The sequence below is a fragment of the Terrapene carolina genome, unplaced genomic scaffold, assembly GCF_002925995.2.
Source record: "Terrapene carolina triunguis isolate 2854851 unplaced genomic scaffold, T_m_triunguis-2.0 Scaffold112, whole genome shotgun sequence".
In the NCBI taxonomy this organism is placed as follows: domain Eukaryota; kingdom Metazoa; phylum Chordata; order Testudines; family Emydidae; genus Terrapene; species Terrapene triunguis.
This window is the reverse complement of record NW_020664463.1, coordinates 6,946,806-6,965,785: the sequence shown is the minus strand read 5'-3', so window position 1 is coordinate 6,965,785 and position 18,980 is coordinate 6,946,806. Positions and strand designations below refer to the sequence as shown.

General features: G+C 36.3%; 1 protein-coding gene across 6 annotated transcripts in view; it reads right to left on the bottom strand.

Annotated features, from left to right (window-relative positions):
- Window positions 1-18,980, bottom strand: part of C2CD5 (C2 calcium dependent domain containing 5) — a 111,122-nt gene that overhangs the window by 2,773 nt on the left and 89,369 nt on the right. For 4 of the 6 annotated variants that reach the window (XM_024196321.3, XM_024196323.3, XM_024196325.3 and 1 more), the window contains 8 exons: window positions 17,286-17,347; window positions 16,271-16,369; window positions 15,711-15,800; window positions 14,545-14,632; window positions 13,163-13,249; window positions 4,416-4,466; window positions 3,324-3,425; window positions 2,223-2,413 (listed from right to left, as the gene is read on the bottom strand). In XM_024196321.3, coding sequence (XP_024052089.1) covers window positions 2,223-2,413; window positions 3,324-3,425; window positions 4,416-4,466; window positions 13,163-13,249; window positions 14,545-14,632; window positions 15,711-15,800; window positions 16,271-16,369; window positions 17,286-17,347 — 770 coding nt within the window. The remainder of the gene's footprint in view (window positions 1-2,222; window positions 2,414-3,323; window positions 3,426-4,415; window positions 4,467-13,162; window positions 13,250-14,544; window positions 14,633-15,710; window positions 15,801-16,270; window positions 16,370-17,285; window positions 17,348-18,980) is intronic. The other 2 variants (XM_024196324.3, XM_024196327.3) reach the window with 1 other exon arrangement.

Sequence of the window (18,980 nt, the reverse complement as noted above, 5' to 3'; positions counted from 1 at the left end):
TTATCTGCTGTGCCATGCCAACTAAATTGGGACGAGGAGTGGAGAGGACACTGAATATGCTCCACTTATGGTTCTTGAGGGGAGAAGAGAGTCTCCACTAACAGCCACCCTGAAGGAAGACAGAAAGGACTGAGGAAAGAAACTGAAGTGTTTGAACCAAAATAGCTGCAAAAGCTAGGAATGGAAGATGAAAGGCAGGAACACTTGTTTCTGCACAGCTGGCACGCAGCAAAAGGGGCACAGCTAATCTTAGAAACCTGAATGACAAGTTTTGACCGCCCCAGTTACTATAGAAGGAGGTATCACCCACTGGTAAAGAGGTTAGGAGCCAGAAAACAGGAAATATATATGATGATTAATTGATAAAAGGCCAAAATTATTTTTATTGTTCCACAATATTTCCATGCATACAACCCTAAAGAAGTGAGAAACCCAAAGTATGGACACCAATTTATCATCTGCATCAGACATACCCGTCAAAATCTAAATCTACACAGATTACAGCATCAGTGCAAAAAGGTCAATAGAATAATGATCCAAGTAAGTGGGTATAATAATCTAATGATACAAAGAGAAAGGAAAAGATTCTGTTTATCTACATGTAGACTGCAGTATCTAAAAGACACAGGATAAACCAGATATGTGGCACCCTTCACTTTTTGAAACACAGAATTTTGCAAACACCTCTGAAAGTGTTAAAGGGCCTTGGACCACTCCATATTCCATAAAGGAACTGCTAAACCATCACAATAAATAATACAGGTCTGTCGCATCTTAGGCGCATTTAACATGTGCGATTTCAGCTTTACGCGGTCGGCAAAAACAAAACAAAAACCAAAAAAAAAGAGAAAAATAACAATTTAAATACTGTTTCTGTAATGCGGGCGATTCCGCCCACCATTACACTCAATGTAATTTTGACTATACGCAATTTTCGCTTTAGGCGCTGACTGCGGAACGTAACCCCTGCGTAAGATGAGACAGACCTGTAAACAGAAAATACTATACATATGCTCAGAATAATTTACAAGAGTGGATATAATTAGCAACCATTTTTATATATTATGATTATCTAACTGTATTACATTCCATCCGAGGACAATATTGTGTTAGGCACTGTGCAAACAGAGTAAAAAAAAGGATCCTTGTCCTGAAGAATACAGGTGGGGAAACTGAGGCACAGAGAAACTAAGACCTTAGGGTGACAGATTAAGTTACATCATATATCACTTTGAAAAATGACATCTAGTTTTCACTTAAATTTTGAGGATATGTAAATTACAAGGCCATAAACTGCAAGATTCAAATGTGACGTTTGGCTGTCCAAAGCTTCTACAGGATAGCCACTAACAGTAAGCTGCTTCCACTGGTTAATACACAGTGGCAGGCTTTTCAAACATTTATGGCATTCCTGAAGCAGCTCAGATATATGTGGCTGGGAAGGCTTGGAATGCTGCTTGTTCAAATGGCCATATGTAATTTGTGAATCCTTGCATAAGACTAAGTAAGGAGCCACAAAAGCCATACATGCTTTGAAAGCTTACCATTGATCTTTTCCTTTAACTAAGGATCAGTTTTTAGCATTTGAGCAAATCTCAGTTTTAGGGCCAAGGAGCTCCAATAGCCACTGAAATCATAGAATATCAGGGTTGGAAGGGACCTCAGGAGGTCATCTAGTCCAACCCCCTGCTCAAAGCAGGACCAATCACCAGACAGATTTTTGCCCCCGATCCCTAAATGGCCCCCTCAAGGATTGAACTCACAACCCTGGGTTTAGCAGGCCAATGCTCAAACCACTAAGCTATCCCTCGCCCCGCCCTGCCCCGCCCCCCAAAGGATATACATTTTTTCGTTTGCTGGTTTTAGCTATGTCTGGATGCTGTGCTGTGTTTGGCCTATACCAAAATGGCCACCAACGATAATGGACCCACTGGTAAGCTCCCTGACCATGTAATGCTATTTTACTGGCTACATGGGTGAGTAACACTTCTTCCTACCAATTTGAAGAACAAACAAATGAAGCAGCCCTTTTTATAAATGTCAAGAGGAACAACAAGTAAGAGGATCACCTTTATGTGACTCCCAGTCGCTTAGCACACAGTGCCTAAGTTGTGAAAAGTCAGCTCTCTTCCTGTGCCATACAGTTAATTCAGACAGTAAACTCATTTAGCTTTGTTATTATCAATTCACAAAAAAGTGCAAAGTCCTAATATGCAGCTCACCTCACGTAAAGAAGTGGTTTCTCGAATAAAAAACATGTTGATTATCCCAAGATACTTGGTTATTTTTGCCCCAGGGATAAAAGAAAGAGGTGTCATCTTAACAACCGAGACAGTAGAATTGGTGCATGGTGGAACAGAACGGTGACGCAAGTGTCCTTCAGCCAGTGGACTTGCTTTGTCAAGAGAAGCAGCTAAAAAAGGTGGAAAAGAAAGAAAAGAAAAGAAAAGAAAGTAACTATTGAGTATGATCAGTGACTTGTTCTTAAAACAAAACAACTCTTCTTTATGGTTTCCAAATAGCTTGGTGATTATATTCAGCTGCCTGTGATGTTCAGCCATGTCATGAAAGAAAGGAAATTATCATGCAATGCATGCAAAAAGACAAGAAGCTGCAATGGAATTTATTTGGAAGAGTGGCATTCCTGCAAAAGAAAACATTGAGGCTAGCAACTGCACATACAACAATCAGTTATCAGTGAAGGTAAAGGAAAAAAGGTGCCAACATTTTGAAATAAATATCTGCTGGAGGAACAAATTACTACAGGAAGAGTGTGAAAGTTGTCATGTTTCCCCAGTGCAGCATTTTCCATTAAAAAATTCTTCATTGTCAACTTTCAGATAACCTTAATCTTGACTAATTTAAGTAAAACAGACAGATCTTCGACCAAAGAACTACTGAAGAATAACTCACGAGTTGCTAATTTAGTGATAATTGGTTTGACTATCACCTACGTGATTGCTACCTGTTTCTCACCAAAATTTTTCCAAGTTTATACATACACCTACACCCACAGAGTGTATGCATATATGTTATACAATTAACATTCCTATTTATAGCTATATACTTTATTGGTAACTGTTTTTTAGTAAGCGACAACTTGAATAGAAAGACCGCATTCTGCATTTAAACTACTAACTCATAATTCCTAAATTAATTTATTTTTAAACAGATACTAGAAAGCATCTGCAGTTTTTGCGCTCGGATATTTGTTGTGCTTTCGAATTGCAATGCCACTACTGGGTAGGAAACTCCACCCTCCACCACTGGGAAATCAGAGATATGTCTCAGATTATCATAATGTGGTAGAAACATACGCCTACTTGTCTTAATTGATCCACGCCTTATGGTCTGAGCTTTCAGTTTAATGAGCTCTATCCAGCTGTTGCATCTGTCTGCAAAGGAACTGTAATCAACTGACGTTGCTGAAAACACAGACAGAAAAACAAAAGAAAAAACAAAGAAAAAATATGGATGACGTCTCTTGCCCACCTCAGTGTTCCTTTTGATGAAGCAATTTTCTGTATCTGAGGAAGAATGAATATCCCTTTCACGTCTGTTTAAAGGAAAAGTTAAATGTCCAGCCCTATCCTATATTGTCCAAAGCAGTGTACTGATTACTGGTGATGTCACAGCTGTGAACCAACTGACTGTGACTTCGTCACTGGAAACACGTGTAAATAAAATCATCGCACCTTGTTCTAGCTTCTTCACCTTAAGTAACTAATTTTAGTTTCTTAGTGTTATTTTAGCTCTATTTAATCTTAATTTGTATTCCTATTCTTTTTTTCTGTTGGAGCTGTTGATCATGAATTTAAAGTTCCTGGATGTAACTATCAATCACTTCCCCTGCCTTCAGCCTGAAAACACATGGTTTGGGTTAGGGTAAAAGTCATGAGTTGGAACAACCTCTCAATTTTTAAATGTGCAAGTATTTTCATTTTGAAGCATTACTTTTCCCCAAAAAAGGCAACTGAAGGGTTGTTTTTCTGCTATGACACTGTCTTGTTTTTAGGTTAGTACCCCTGAAACTGGTCTTGAGAACAGTTTGGCAAGCATCCAAGGGCCTTTTAATAACTGATCATTAGCACATTACTCTGTAAAAACAAAGGAATACAAATTAACATTAAAGTAAGCCAGAATGAATTAAATAACAAAACTTTTCTCTGAGGAACTACTTCTCTAGCAGATATAGTTATATGCAGAAAGACTCTCTTAATTAGTGCAAATAATCTTAACTATCTCTTGTGATTTTTTAAAAAACATATTCTGATATCAATAAGCCATAGCAGAGCATGCGTTCCTAGGCAACCGGTAAACACTTCCTGGGTGAATGAAGACAAATCCAAAGTGTGGCCCAGTGGCCCAGGAATGTCCACCCTGTTCTGGCTTATGGCTAAATTAAGTAAACTCACCTCTCTGTGCAGCTGGTATACCTGTGTGGGAACTTGCATTCTCCAGGACCTCTAGTAAGACAAAACGAATTCCACTCATGTAACATATGAACAACATTAACTGCACAGATATGTTGTACAAAGGATCTTTTTTCTTCTATTAAAAGATTTTAGAGATTAAACTGGCAGGAAAAAACCCCTCTATAGTGGTTTTAGGGTCTCATTACAAACATGAATTCGGTAAAGACTACACTCTATGGGATCTGATTAATGTACTTTTGTAGCATAGTACAATCAACTTCACCATTAAATCTAAAACACACTATGATATGAAACTATACATACTCCTTGGCACTCAGAAGTACTTGGGTACTATTTAGAGCAACTTGCTAACAAAAAAAGACAAAAACAAGAGAGAATCTGTAGATGGGTTAACAAAATTATAAAAGTATTACAGTGTGATTTATGAAGAAAGATTAAGTGAACCTAATCTGTATAATTTAGATAAAAGATTACAGTGGGCTGGGGAGGAATATAACAGTCTATATATGCAATGGAGCAGATTAATGGTTAACCCAGTTGACTGGATGCACATAAATGCAGAGCATAGAGGATATGCATAAAGCGACTGTTACATAGAGGAGAGGGCAGTAAAAATGCAATACTCTAATCCAAATTAAGATATTTAAATTATATTTGACTATGCTCCAAACTTTGTTATAATTGTTGCTGGGGAACTGGCTAAGGTTGTTCCAACACACAAGACATTATTTTAAAGGTTTTTACATAATAATAATGGAATTTTTCATCCTCAGCTGCCTGAAACTGAGCAAGCCTTCCAAAAATTTTTATGTTGGTTTTTATTAGAGAGGGGGAAGGATGGCATACCGCACTTCCTATGGACTTAGTTGTGGCTTTGCTCCAAGCCCCAAGCTACGTGCAGGTCGTAACTGTGCTATCCCTGAAGGAGAAGACAGAAACTGATGCTCAGAAACATAATGTGCCTTCCAGTTTCCCCATGGAAAGTACTAGGAAGTACTCTGAACCAGATCTATACTTGGCACAGCATACTTCCCACAGAATGATGACAGTAACACTTGCTGGTACTTTGGGGCAGAGTGCACTCATCACCCATACAGGTGGGCAAGACAGGGTGAGGTAAGTAACAGCTCTGTGAAAACTGCTTCTTCCCATGCTGGTACCCAGGGTCTGGGTAAACAGCTATAGCTACTGAGATGCCAAAATTATGAGTTATTGTTATTTAAGAAATGCCTATCAAGGTCTTTAAAAAAAACAAAACAATAATTTCATGGGACCAAAAAAAAAAATAAGACCCTAGTTTGAGGTAGTTTTTTTGTGTGCAAAATTTCAAAGGCCCGCTGTAAAGAATAGAGGTGTGAAAACTCTTCAAAACAGGTCGCAAAATTCTTTTATAATGGAAAGTTCCTCCTAAAATGTTTTAAGTCAGTTACTAGTACATAAAATTCAGATGATTTATTTGAAGAGAGACAGTTTTAACTTCCATGAAACTCAAATAACTGAGCAATTTTGTTCACATTTTGGGAAAAAAAAAAAAAAAAAAAGTCAGGCCAAGATGAATATTCCTTCCCCCCAAAATAAAGCAAGAAGGCCATCTAAGGCTCCAATTTTGCAATTCATTGTATGTGGGCACACTGCAGTGCCCGTATAGAGTTCCACTGAAGTCAATGGGGGTTCACATGGGCACCGCAATACTGCGGAATTAGGGTGACGTAACCAGTGACCTCCAAGAAATTTAGTGTTCAAATCAATTTTTATACTAAGCTGAGAGTGCTTTGTCTGCTCAGAAATGGGATCTGTTTCAGGAGGATCCTACCTTCTGTCAAATTATTCAAGCTTGATAAGAAACACTGGATAGGCTAATATTCTGGGCCCAAATCACCACTGTTATTCCCTCTGGGAAAGATCCAGTCATTGAAGGCTCCCCATTAGGCTTTAAAAGCCTTTACACAACTTATTACTGCTTTATTCCAATCCCATTTTATTCAATGAGTAACAACAATACTCAAAAAAATGTGATACATTCAAGACATTTACACAGCTCTCAAAATTGTTTGGAGAAGGAATGCAACAAGCATGAAGACCATAGGACTTTCTCTTCCTCTCCATAGGTTCATATACTTGTTCAATGTACTCCAGCCTCCCTATCAAGATTATTTCTAGTACTTTCTAACAAATTCCCCATTGATTTTATAAGGCATTCCTTATCACATGAATTATACAAGAACAATTGTTAAACATGCCTGAGAAATGAGCAGCCTCAGAATACACTGTGTCTGTATCCCCATGATGTGCTTTTTCCACATGGTTCACCTTTGCTGAGTTTTCCTATAGACTTTGTTGCTCTATGAAATATAGTCATGTCTGCTCTTTTTTTTTTTCTTTGTTATGACAGATGGTTTCTTTCACATCTGAGATTAGACCATGTTTTCAGTAGTATACTATATAACAAGCCGTTATACACAGAGCCCTTCGTTTTCAGTTTTTATTTTTCCCAGGAATTTATCGGTGTTTATTACTACAACAACAAAAACAGGTGAAAATTGGTGCAAAAAAACTATTACTTTTTATGGGTAAATGCCGGGGTTTATTTTGGTGGATGGAAGGACGGGGGGAAGTATTCAGTAGATTAAATACTTTGATGAATGGAATTCAATGTGGTTTGCTGCAGAACTAAAACAAAACTTAAAACACAATGCCACCTCTGAGTTTAAGAAAACAATCCCCAAATAAAACTTTTCATTTGAATAAAGTTTACTGTTGCAGACTTAGAACTATCAGCCTATAAATATTTACATTTCATAATTGGGCCACATCATTTGCAGAGCATACTCTCAACTTCATCCTTTTCTCCGGTTTTTGTTTTTGTTTTAACCTTCCTTTAATTTCCTTGTGTTCTGAATCGTATTCTGATACGGATTTTCGTTTTCTTCCCATTTTAGAGTGTCAGATCATTAAACCGTTACCAGCTAACAGCTTGCAATGTGTACATGGAGGGCGTGAAATTCATCGGTATGTTCAGATGCATACGCACTTCAGAGCTTGTTTATTGTGTGTATCGTCTAGACTAATACATAGCCTTGCTTCAATAGACAGCTTTGCATATACACACAAACTAGTGTATTATCATAATACATATATCTCATGCAATGTATTTTCCTAATAAAACAAGTTTTTTTTTATATATCTGAATGATACAAAAGTAGGGGGAAATCGGAAAAAACTGAATACTTACTTTAAAGCCCTGGATTTTTTTTTTTTTTTAAAAAAAATTGGTTTAAACTGAAAACAAAGGGGCTTAATTATACAGTACTTGTTTCTAGCCTAGGGAATTTCCTGCTCAGCCTTGAGGAATAATAAGACACTAACGGTAGAACATAGAAACATATTTAACTCAGTCCTACCTGACTCTGGGGTCAAGCATTAAAGAGCTAGTATTTAATGGGAAATTGGCAGACATCCAATACCTTCTCAATAGATATCATGTATCTGTCTCACTCTTTCTTCTACATTCATTTGAGAGCACAAGAAATGTTCTGCTCAAATTATAGAAGACTTCATAAAACATTTTAGAAGAAAGACTTGCTTAGCTGAACTCATCTACAAATAGCTACTTGAGAGACTACACTGAATTTAGCCTCCCACTTTTTGCTGATTTTTACAAGAAATTGTGACTCTCAGATGAGATATTGGAAACAAGGTACAGCCTTTCCCGCCTCCTTATATATATCCATAATTTACTCAGTAAAAGTCTGAACTGTTAGCATTGCTCAACTCCCAAAGTTCAAATATCATGAACTAGGCGCCAAAGAGTCATAATAGTTTAAAAATCCGTGAGTTTTTTGGCAGAGTGAAGCAAGGCCCTCCACTCAACTTGATGGCATTTGTCTGTCGGTCTGTAACGCTGATTCCCATTGATATGAGAGGAAAATCAGGACTACAGCTTAATATGCGGGTCTCTCTTATTGGGCGTACAGCTCAGCCTACCATAAGCAACAGAGTATGCGAGACTCTACTTAAAAAATAATAAATTTGGGACTCTTTTTCTTTGCTTCCTAAGCTTTCAGGGTGCACTCAGGTCACACTTTCAAACTTTTCTCCACAATCATGAGGTCTAAGAACTTATTTCTTTAAAAACAAAAGCAGAGATTCTCATGTAACCACAGGATTCCAGGAACTGGGCTTTAAGTAAAACCATCAACTACCATGAGATTCATGATTAAATTGAGGGTTGGTAACACGGCTGCAGAGGCTAAGGCCCAGCTCTTGCAAGGAAAACCATGTGGGCAGACTCTGTCAGCATGTGTGGAGAGCTCAAGTCCACCTATGTTGTCCTTGCATGATCAAGGTGTCATTATCAAACAACAAAACTATTGTACTTTCATCTGACAGTCTCACCACCGTTTTACAAAAGTCATCCAGGTCTCTCCATTTCCAATCTGTTAAAAACAAGTCAGTTATAACAGAGTACTTTTAAAACTGATCATAGCTAAACGGATTATCACTGGTCTCTGGCTACTCAGAATGGCTAACGGAAATAACTAGCACAGCGTCACATGGAGCCACGATAGCCTTGTCTACAAAAAAATACTCACTGCTTGCTAGAGTTGTTAGCAGTGGTGCAGCTTATTGTTAGCAGTGGTGCAGCTTAACTGGTACTGGAACAGAGTTTTGTTACAAGTCTAGACCTGGACACATGATGTTTCTTTCTGAAAAGGACTTGAACACAATCTGTCCTTGCCTACACTTGCAGTTAAGCTATGCTCCAACTTTGATTCAGCTGCACTCGTTACTGACACCCCTTGTCAGCAATGGGTAATTTTCATAATGTAGGACAGTCTTATCAGAACCAATCTGGAGCTAGTACAGAAAGTTAATCTTAAATAAATCAAATGATAAATAATACAATTTCTGGGACTACTAGGTCTGTGGATTATTTTTTTTATTTACACTGATCAGAGCTTCTTTTCTCTCTTTGAAGTATAAGAACAATAATAGTAAAGTAACTTGAATTCATACTAATATTCTGTTATTTACTTATATAAATTGTGCTGGTTTTAAAACATCTGCTGTACCTTAACAGGACACTCAACTTGACATTTTAAAAAAATTCTCTAATTTTAAGAAATTCACATTTCTGAATTATCACCCTTTAAATACTAGAACATATGTATTTTAAATCTATTTTTAAAGTTATATAAAGATGCTCCTATTTCTCTGCTGATGTTCTGAAGAGTCTTCACAGCAAGGGAGAGTGGGTGCGACCAAGAGCCCCCTTCTTGCCCCTCCATTCACATACCTGTCTGTTGGCCAGCATCTTCAGCAACAGCATCAAAGTACAACCTCCCAACGTCTAAACTACTCCAGGACCTGTACTGGAGACCCAATAAGTCAAGGACCCCTTCTTCCTTTAGTCTCCAGAGATCTGAGTAGAGAAGAGGGCTTCACAACCCCTTCCCTGGCTGCTGTTGCTCCCTAACCTGGTGCAGGGAAGACAGAGGCTCAACTGCCCCACTTCCATGCTCCAATTGCTACCAGCCACATTCAGGATCATAGGGGAGGAAGAACAAGGTGCCCAAACTCTGTTAGGGTTCCAGGCACTGAAAGGGGCTCCCACTGTTCACAGATTGCTATGAACCCCAGAACATGTGATGGGTCTCTGGGAAAAGGCCTCACTCACTCTTCTGGACCCAAACTCTGCTGCTGTTACAAGTAAACATCCTCTTGAAAGGCCTAGGAAAGAGCATGTGCTCCCTGCCACAGAGTTGGATGAGAGTACTGCCATCAAGCTAGTAGGTGAGATAGGACAAACAACTCACCAACAAAACTATGAAATCAGATATACAAAAAATGCCACCAAATGTACTATTTAAAAGTGAAAAAGAGAGAAACATTTTCTTTGCATTAACTTTTCAGTTATACTAATCTTAGGTTTTACTTTACCAACACTAGATCAAGTTGACTGTGTGTCCCTTCAATGTACAGTGGTGATGGTGGTAGTAGTAGTACCAGTAACAACAAACTGAAGCCATAAAGTGTATTATGAAAGCTTTAAAATGAGATAATATATAAAAGTCTGCAGGCTATTATGTGAATATGAGTCTTTGCAGACTTCTGTTGCAGGGATGATAAAAGCACTCTTTTTTCATTAGTGCTTAATATACCAAAAGATTCTGTGCCAGTATATTAAAGCAAATGATAATGTTACAGAACAGTAAGTAAAATATGGGGGATTATCATCAGAGTAGCTAATTTACTTTTGAAATAGTTATATAATTACATTGAGACGCTGGTGCCTATAGGTAAACAGTCAAAAGAGATTAAATAACTGTCTAGTTAAAAGATTCCAGAACAGTGTACTTGTACAATATGACAAAATGTGAAGAACATTGACGCAGGTGATTTACTTACATATGAACAGACTACCCTCTACTGGTCAGTGGCTAGTATGCAAATAAGTGTTCTAGTATTAATAGAGTGAAAAGATACTGAAGACTCACTAATACTACAGTGAGTTAACACTGAAATCCATATTGAAAGAAGGCTAGTTTGTGTAATAAAATAATGGAAACCAAGAAAGTGCCACATCAGGGATGCCATCACGCTTAATTTAATGGAGAATTAAGAGAGCCAGTTACCAAAAAATTGAATGTAATCTTTGGAGAATGGTCTCCTGCTGCCACACCAATGATGAAGGTTTCACCTCTCCCTTCATTGTGATTACAGTTGGGGAAAGAGGGATAAAGGGAAAAAACCCCAGAGGTCGAAATGGTTATGCTGGGGTTTTCAACTGTTCTTCCTGTATAACTGGCTAAACTGTTAAAGCACTGACTCTCAAAGGCATGAGAGATCTAGGGCACTCACTGATGGACACCAGAATACTTGGAAGGCTACATAATACCCAATGCCTTAAAGAAGATAACTTTGAAATATCCATGTGGAGCTTAAAATAAAGGGAAGCATCTCTGTTTTGCATAGAATTTGTATATGTATACCAGACCTTTCACAGAGTCACAGAAATGTAAGGGAGAAAGGACCTCAAGACGTCATTTAGTCCATCCCCCTACACTGAGGCAGGATTAAGTATATCAAGACCATCCCTGATAGTTGTGTGTCTAGCCTGTTCTTAAAAATGTCTAATGACAGGAATTCCTCAACTTCTCCAGATAACCTGTTCCAGTGGTTATCTATCTATCATGGGGGATGGCCCTTAAGGTCAAGCATCCATCTTAACTGTGGACTCCATTAAGGAGAATGAGCATTCCCAGATCCACCTGGGGAGAGATAATTGCTTAATTAGCTGGGCGGCAATTAACTAGTTAAAGAACTATATTCATGTTATATCGGGTCGCATTATATCGGGGTAGAGGTGTATATGTCTCACTTCATTTACAGAAAGCACGCTACGGGAAACTGAGACAGTGGTTCTACATGAGCCACCAGGGGGGCGCTCAAAGGGTGAGTGGCCACCATTACATTTTCCTTATGGTTAGAAAAATTTTCTTAATATCTAACCTGAATCTCTCTTACTGCAAACTTAGCCAATTACTTCTTTTCCTAACCTTGGTGGACATGGAAAACAAGTGATCAACATCCTCTTTATATCAATCTTTCACATACTCAAAGACTGATGTCTCCTTCCTACCTTTTCTTCTCTAGATTAAACATGCCCAGTTTTTCCAACCTTTCCTTTTACAGGCAGTAATAAAAAAGGTAAACTGATCATAGCAGAAAAGAACCAAAAAATTAAAAAAAAAACCCAGAAGAGGATACTGTTCTAAACTAACTGTATTGACCTCTTGAAAATCTGAACAATGGTGAAACTTCTTCTTTTATAGCATATGTGACGTTATACAACGGGTAGAAGGGGGAGCTCTCTAACCATCCAAAAAGAAATGTTCATAATAAACAATGATCTCCTTTCTTTATTAAACTTATTTCATTCCAAAACAATTTGGGCCAGAGTCTCAGCTACTATACATACTGAAGTAAATGGAACTGATTTACAGGAGCTGACAATCTGGCCCTTTAACACACTTATACAGGAAACACTTCATCCATTGTTGAAATGCAGCTACCTTTGGAGTAGAATGCAATAGCTGTTTAACAATGGAAAGAACCACTAAACAAGCAATATAATAGCCATTTGTCAGGGAAACTTAAGTTTCCTTTCACTTGCTCCCTCTTAAGTAATGAACACCCTTCATTTAAAAAATTGTTCAAGGAAAATCATAAGCCGTTTTTCTCAGCCCAACAGTCGAAGTTCACAAGATAAAACATTCTTGCCACGAATAAACTAAGATGCATTTTATTAACGTTATTTGAATTTCTGAGTCTGGTATTGTGGGCAGTCATTTTACATGTGCTACTTGAAGAAACAAGGCAGCACGGGACAGGGCGACAGAAGTCCAATAAACTAAATGCTGCACAGGGACAACGGTTCCACTTATGATGATTTAAATACAGTAAATGGAGCAGAAGGTGGAAAATTGTTGTTAAGTAACAAGTGAGAGGACAAAGGAAGGGGACAGAAGTGTGCTAACCAATCCTTCTTATCTAACGCTTGAGAAATCTGACGGAAGGGCAGAGCATTTCATTACATCTGAGGTAGCAAAGAATGTCAAAGCATGGTACTTAGCTGCTTTCAAGAGAATACACTCCACCAGCAATGAGGGAGCGAGTGAGTGGAACACCATATAGAATTATTTTTTTCTTTTCATTTAACCAACCTTTAGCTGGTGAGAATGGTTGAGAAACAAGAGGATCAGAGCAAAGTTCCAATGGAAATTGTAGCTGCTCTTCATTGTCTGTAGAGGCTTCAACAAAGAAGAAATACACACATACATTAAACAGATATTTAACCAGAAACCCCAAATCTTGCCAATATAAATAAGCACTACAGATTTAATTTAGTAAGGACTGACTAGAACACATTTATTCAACATAAATACATAGTGATGGACTTTGAGTGCAGATAAGCAATTAGACGTTTGCTAATAAATACAGCTGCAAAACTACTTGGACAAAATCTCAATTCCACTCAATAGGGCTTGATTTAAATATGAATATTTTAGGAAAACCAACCCAACTGCTTTAGGTCTGCCTTAACTGAGTTAATGGTATCCAATAGTAGTTTTTTTTATATTTTATCTAATTAAAAATTCCTATTGATACCTGGTTCTTCTATCTATTTAGTGCTAGTGAAAGAAGTTGCATAGGCCTTGACACTTAAGTTCACTATCCACACAAGATAAATAACACAGAGGCGAAGAAAGCCCCCTCAACCCGCCAGTTAATGATTTGAACGCTTTCAAACTTAGCTTCGAAGGGCCATTTCTAGAGGTGAGAAAAGAATTCAAACCTCCAAGCTCAGTCCATTTTTGCAGAGAGGGCAGAGAGGATATCAATTGTGACCTGAACTTAACACTTCAGTGCCAGGAACCAGACTGAAATTATCAGTTTAATTCATATAGGCTATTGAACTGATCTATTTTCAATTACTATTGAACTGATCTAGATTTAAACCAGTGAACTCGAGGTCCATTGCTCTGTAGCCCATTATCAAGCTCCATCATTAATAGTTTAAATAAAGTCTACTTAAATTTCTTTACAACATGCATTCTTCTTCAGTTTAGCATGCGTGCTCCTTTAGCAAGCTCATACATAAATTGCATATATCTTCTCCACTCCCTTCAGAATGTTTTACACTTCATTGAGTTCCAAAAAGTCAGTTAGCCTAGTTTTCTAAGCATTATGAATAATGAATTTCCTAAAATCTTGTGAAAAGATTTTGCAATTTATAAGAATAAGCACAAGCATTCCATGATAAACACGTCCTTTTTTCCAAAGCACAGTGACAGCAGAAAAATGCATGAGTAGACCACTCATTTAGAATCTATTTAAAAGTTTGTTTAAAAAACTGGAGCACGGAATAAGGCTAAGAATTTCTTTCATATAGTTGCAGGTCTGTTGACTAGAGAGAGTTCTCCAGTGAAGAAGTGTGTGGTTGAATTGATAAACTAAAAGTGATATCATCCACTACACAGTAAACATCTTTCCTATACAAATGATTATGAAGAATTGATAATTTCACCTCCCTCAAAATGCTTACCCCTTTGCAATGTTTTTTCTGCAGGGACTTTACTGGTTTGTAAAGCTTGGTTTTTGTCAAATGTTATTGCAACCGCTGTGACTGTGATCTGCAATCAAAAGATACAGTACATATTGTTAGTATAAAATCTCTCTTGTACGATCTTCCAAAAAGCTTTGCCAAAATTAACATTCTACTATGGGGAAAATTTACTTCATGCACCTTATTGGGAGTAGAAATAAGTTGTTTGTTTTTTAGCAGCACTTACATTTTTATTAACTATATTCAAGGTGCTGTCTTGTGAGCAGAGATACCTATGAAATGCCATAACCCATTAATGGCAATGTTCTATATAAATAACAATGTTTAAGGCCCTTAATCATAGAAATTAGAAGCTAACAAAATGGCAGTCATTGCTAGAATGAAGAAACACAGCAGATATTATATGAAACAACCTTCCATGGCAGAGATGGTCTAAGAGCTGATATTGGCTAGGATCTGTTGTCAAAAGATCCCGAACATGTTTGAGCCAAGTTTAAAAAAAAAAAAGTGTGTGTCAACAAAACCAAAATATAATTAGGACTTTGTATTTTCATCAATTCTTTGCCTTTCATCAGAGGATTGCACAACATCTTATAAATATGAGTTAAGTCTCACTGTACTTTGTGAGGTAGGTAAGGAATATAAAGGAATTTGTTCCCTGGCCACAGAAATGAAGCCACACTCTTGTTGAAAACAGAGGAGCTGCTTAATAACTTACGCCAACAAAACACACCATGTATTAAAAGTGAAGAAATATACTGCATCCTCTTGAAACTGCAAGAAAAAATTAGGTAGCCAAAACGAAGTTATCAAATTTAGAATTTGTAAAGGATGATGAATTAAGCAGCCATATTTTTATTGTATGTGCCATAGAGCAGCTTTAAAGGCAACTAGTCAGGACTTTCTATTTCATATTTCATTGGAAAGATGGCATTCCATCAGCACAATAACGTGCTGTGGTGCTGTTTCATATAATCAGAGGGAGATTGTGAACAACTGAATGAACAACACATCTTGTGGCACATAGTTCTTCCTTAAAGCTCCTTCAGCATACTAGTGACTCAATCTAATCTAGTTTATTTTGCAAGATCTAATGTAATCAGAAAACAAAGTGGCATTAATAACAAATGAACAAAATTAGTTACCTGAATTACTTCATCCTCTGGAAGAGCCACTGTAAAATTTACGTGACAAAGGCAGCAGGGAATCATAGATCGTAGCTTAAAATATAGACTCTGTTGAATACAATACATTATTTGTGTTATTCTAAAAAAAATGTTAATTCTATATCGGGTTTATCCTGGAAAGACAAAAGTCTACATTTCTTTTATGCAGTAAAAATAATTACCCTAATAAAACTATTATTTTCTCTTATTTGAGACTCAATTAGTGATTTCACTTGAGGTTTAAAGGTTTATGGTATGTTGTCTGCTCTGTCCAATAGCTTAATATTGTTATTTTTATAACATGCCGAGTCAAAGATTTTATTCTGATTTGATGTGTCTCAGGAGCTATTAGCATCATATCCAGCATTTTAAATATTTGTAGAACTGCTCAGGAACTAATTATAGATACAACCGAAAACAAGTCTATAATTTTGAAAGGTAAGCCTAAAGAAAATACAAAGGGGTGTTTGCAATGTAACCTAAATTCCATGTTACCTCTATTTAAATAAATACATACATCTGGAAACTAGGACTCTTACCTTAAGCAGATTCTCACAGAGATCATTAAAGTTCTTGTTAAGTGTTTGATTTGTCAGGTTAATGTTGCTTAATCTGGATACTCTTACTGAGGTGAACATCTGAAGCAGAAACATAAAAGTTTATATCTTTATCTTCCTCAATTTAAAATCTGTATGTTGCAATAGTGGGAACAAAGCAATTGATTAAAGACATTAATTAGCACTAGTGGTCATGGTGAATAGAGAAAGAGGAAGAAACAAAAATGACAGTCTATGATCAGATACTGGAGGAACGTACTTGTCCTTTATGAAATTGTATAAACAAAAGGAAACTTTATAAAGAACTGTATATCAATATATAAAATGATTAGTGACAAAGTAGTGCTGTGGAAAAAAGGGAATGTTGCATTTTTTTATTTGCCTCACATATAAGAGTGTGTGTGTGTGTGTATATATATATATATATATAGATAGATAGATAGATAGATAGATAATCTAACATTAATATTTTGTGAGAGCATGTGAGAGACACACAAAGGGTGTCTCTCTCAAAAAATACAACTTTTTTTTTTTTTTTTTTTTTTAAGCATAAGCTTAGGTATTCAACCTCATCTGGGACTGACTCTGAAAGCCAGCCAGGTTCTTACCTTGTCACTCAACAGCAAACCAGGTTCTGGGGGCCAAATCATACCCATAGTTATACCCATGCAACCCCTTTACCTTGAACGGAATTGCACAGGTATAACTAAGTGGATCTTCTAAAAACTATTCTGTTGACTATGCACAATACAGCTCACACTTTCTTGGCTGAACTGATTCTGCAATGCAATGGGAGTATAAAGCAATAAAAACTTATTTTTGTCACAACTCAGTTATATCAGTTTAAACAAAAGGAATGGATACGTTGAGTAAGGGGGTGTCATTTTTAATTCATTTTTCAGAGTACACCTACTCTAAAATCTATTGCAATGTCAACAGTATATTTGTATACAAGCTTGGTTTTAAAAGGTCTTTTTGTTTTTAAAAGCTACTTTACCTGTATATCAGAAGTCCAGTTATTTATGCCAGGCATAATTTCTGTGTTACAACTGTAAAAACCTGTTAAAGAAAATATTCACAAAGTTATATAATGTGCTGTGTATGAAGTAGTGCACAGTTTGACAAAAGTTAAATTAACTTTCCACAGTACTTTTTTCAAATGTTGCTATGCATAAATTAAAAAACATATAGCAGTACTACAGTAATATACCAGCATTCTAAACATAAGGTATTTCATAATACAGAACAAAGATTAAATATATTTTCTGCAAAAACCTACATAGCAGCAAAAATGTGAAGCATTAGTGAATAAATATTCTTAAAAGTATAAAGCTTCATTACTATAATGTGTATATTATTAATCTTTTTTTCGTTTGCCAAAAAATGACTCACAAAGCAAGACAGTCAGACCCAGAAGAGCATACAACCTAAAAATGGGGTATTGCACAGCAAGTCAGGATAAAGTGTTATAAAAGTTTTCTTTTCACCATTTGTTTTTTTACAGTGTAAATACTTGTAATAAAAAATAAAGTAAGCACTGTACACTTTGTATTCTGTGTTGTAATTGAAATCACTATATTTAAAAATATAAAAAAACATCCAAAATATTTAATAAATTTCAATTGGTATTCTATTGTTTAAGAGTGTGATTAAAACTGCAATTAATCGCAATTAATTTTTTTTAGTTAATCGCGTGAGTTAACTGCGATTAATCAACAGCCCTAATTATTTAGGAGATTAAAAATCTGTCTTGCGAAATGTAATAATTACTGGGATAATCTGTTTATCACCTTGCATAATATACACACAATCCTCAATTATAACAAATGACTAGTTCTGGAAATGCTTGATTTTTTTTTACACCAGGATTCTTTTTCATAAATGTTGCCATTGTTTGACTGTTATGTAAATATGATCACAATATGGTATATTTAATAACATTTCTTGTGGCTTTCAAATAAAACTCTATATTTCATGAAAGCTATACTTAAAGGAAATTTAGAACAAGTCCTGCAACTGCATGTCAAAGTTCATACATGAGTGGATACTATGGATATCATGAATGTAAGCAAGCTGGAAGGCATGATAAAAGAAGACTATGTGCAACAACATGAAGATGACGTTTCACATCTATGAAGAATAACTGCCATTATTTTCTATAAGGATATTCTTGAAAGCTAAAAGGTGAGTATGATATAACTAGCTGTTTGCTATTAAAATGAAGTTTATAATGGAGTTGGGGCCGTGAGTACTGAAGTTCCAGGAGGAGCAATGTATTGTTGGTTGCTGAATCCTAGAGTAAGGAAATTGGTCTTAAAGAATTCTATTTTAAATATACATTTCTATATCAACTATATCATTATTACACATGAGGAAAGAAAATTTGAACTAACGGAGATTGGTATAACAAAGAAGAAAAAAGAAAACCAATCTGAATTTTGGAAAACAAATAAATACTGTTTCAAAGAATATAAGGAAAATACAAGTTCTTAGAAAAGAGACATTGAAACCAGAAAAAAAAAAACCCCACCAAGCAAACAAAAAGATTGTTTATAAGTGAGAATCAAAAGGTAGGAATAATTTTTTCCAAAGAAGAAACGATCACAATGTTGTAGTAGGTAGCACATTATGCAATATATACATATTTAAAACAGCAACAATGTTGCTAAATAATAGACACATAGACCACTAA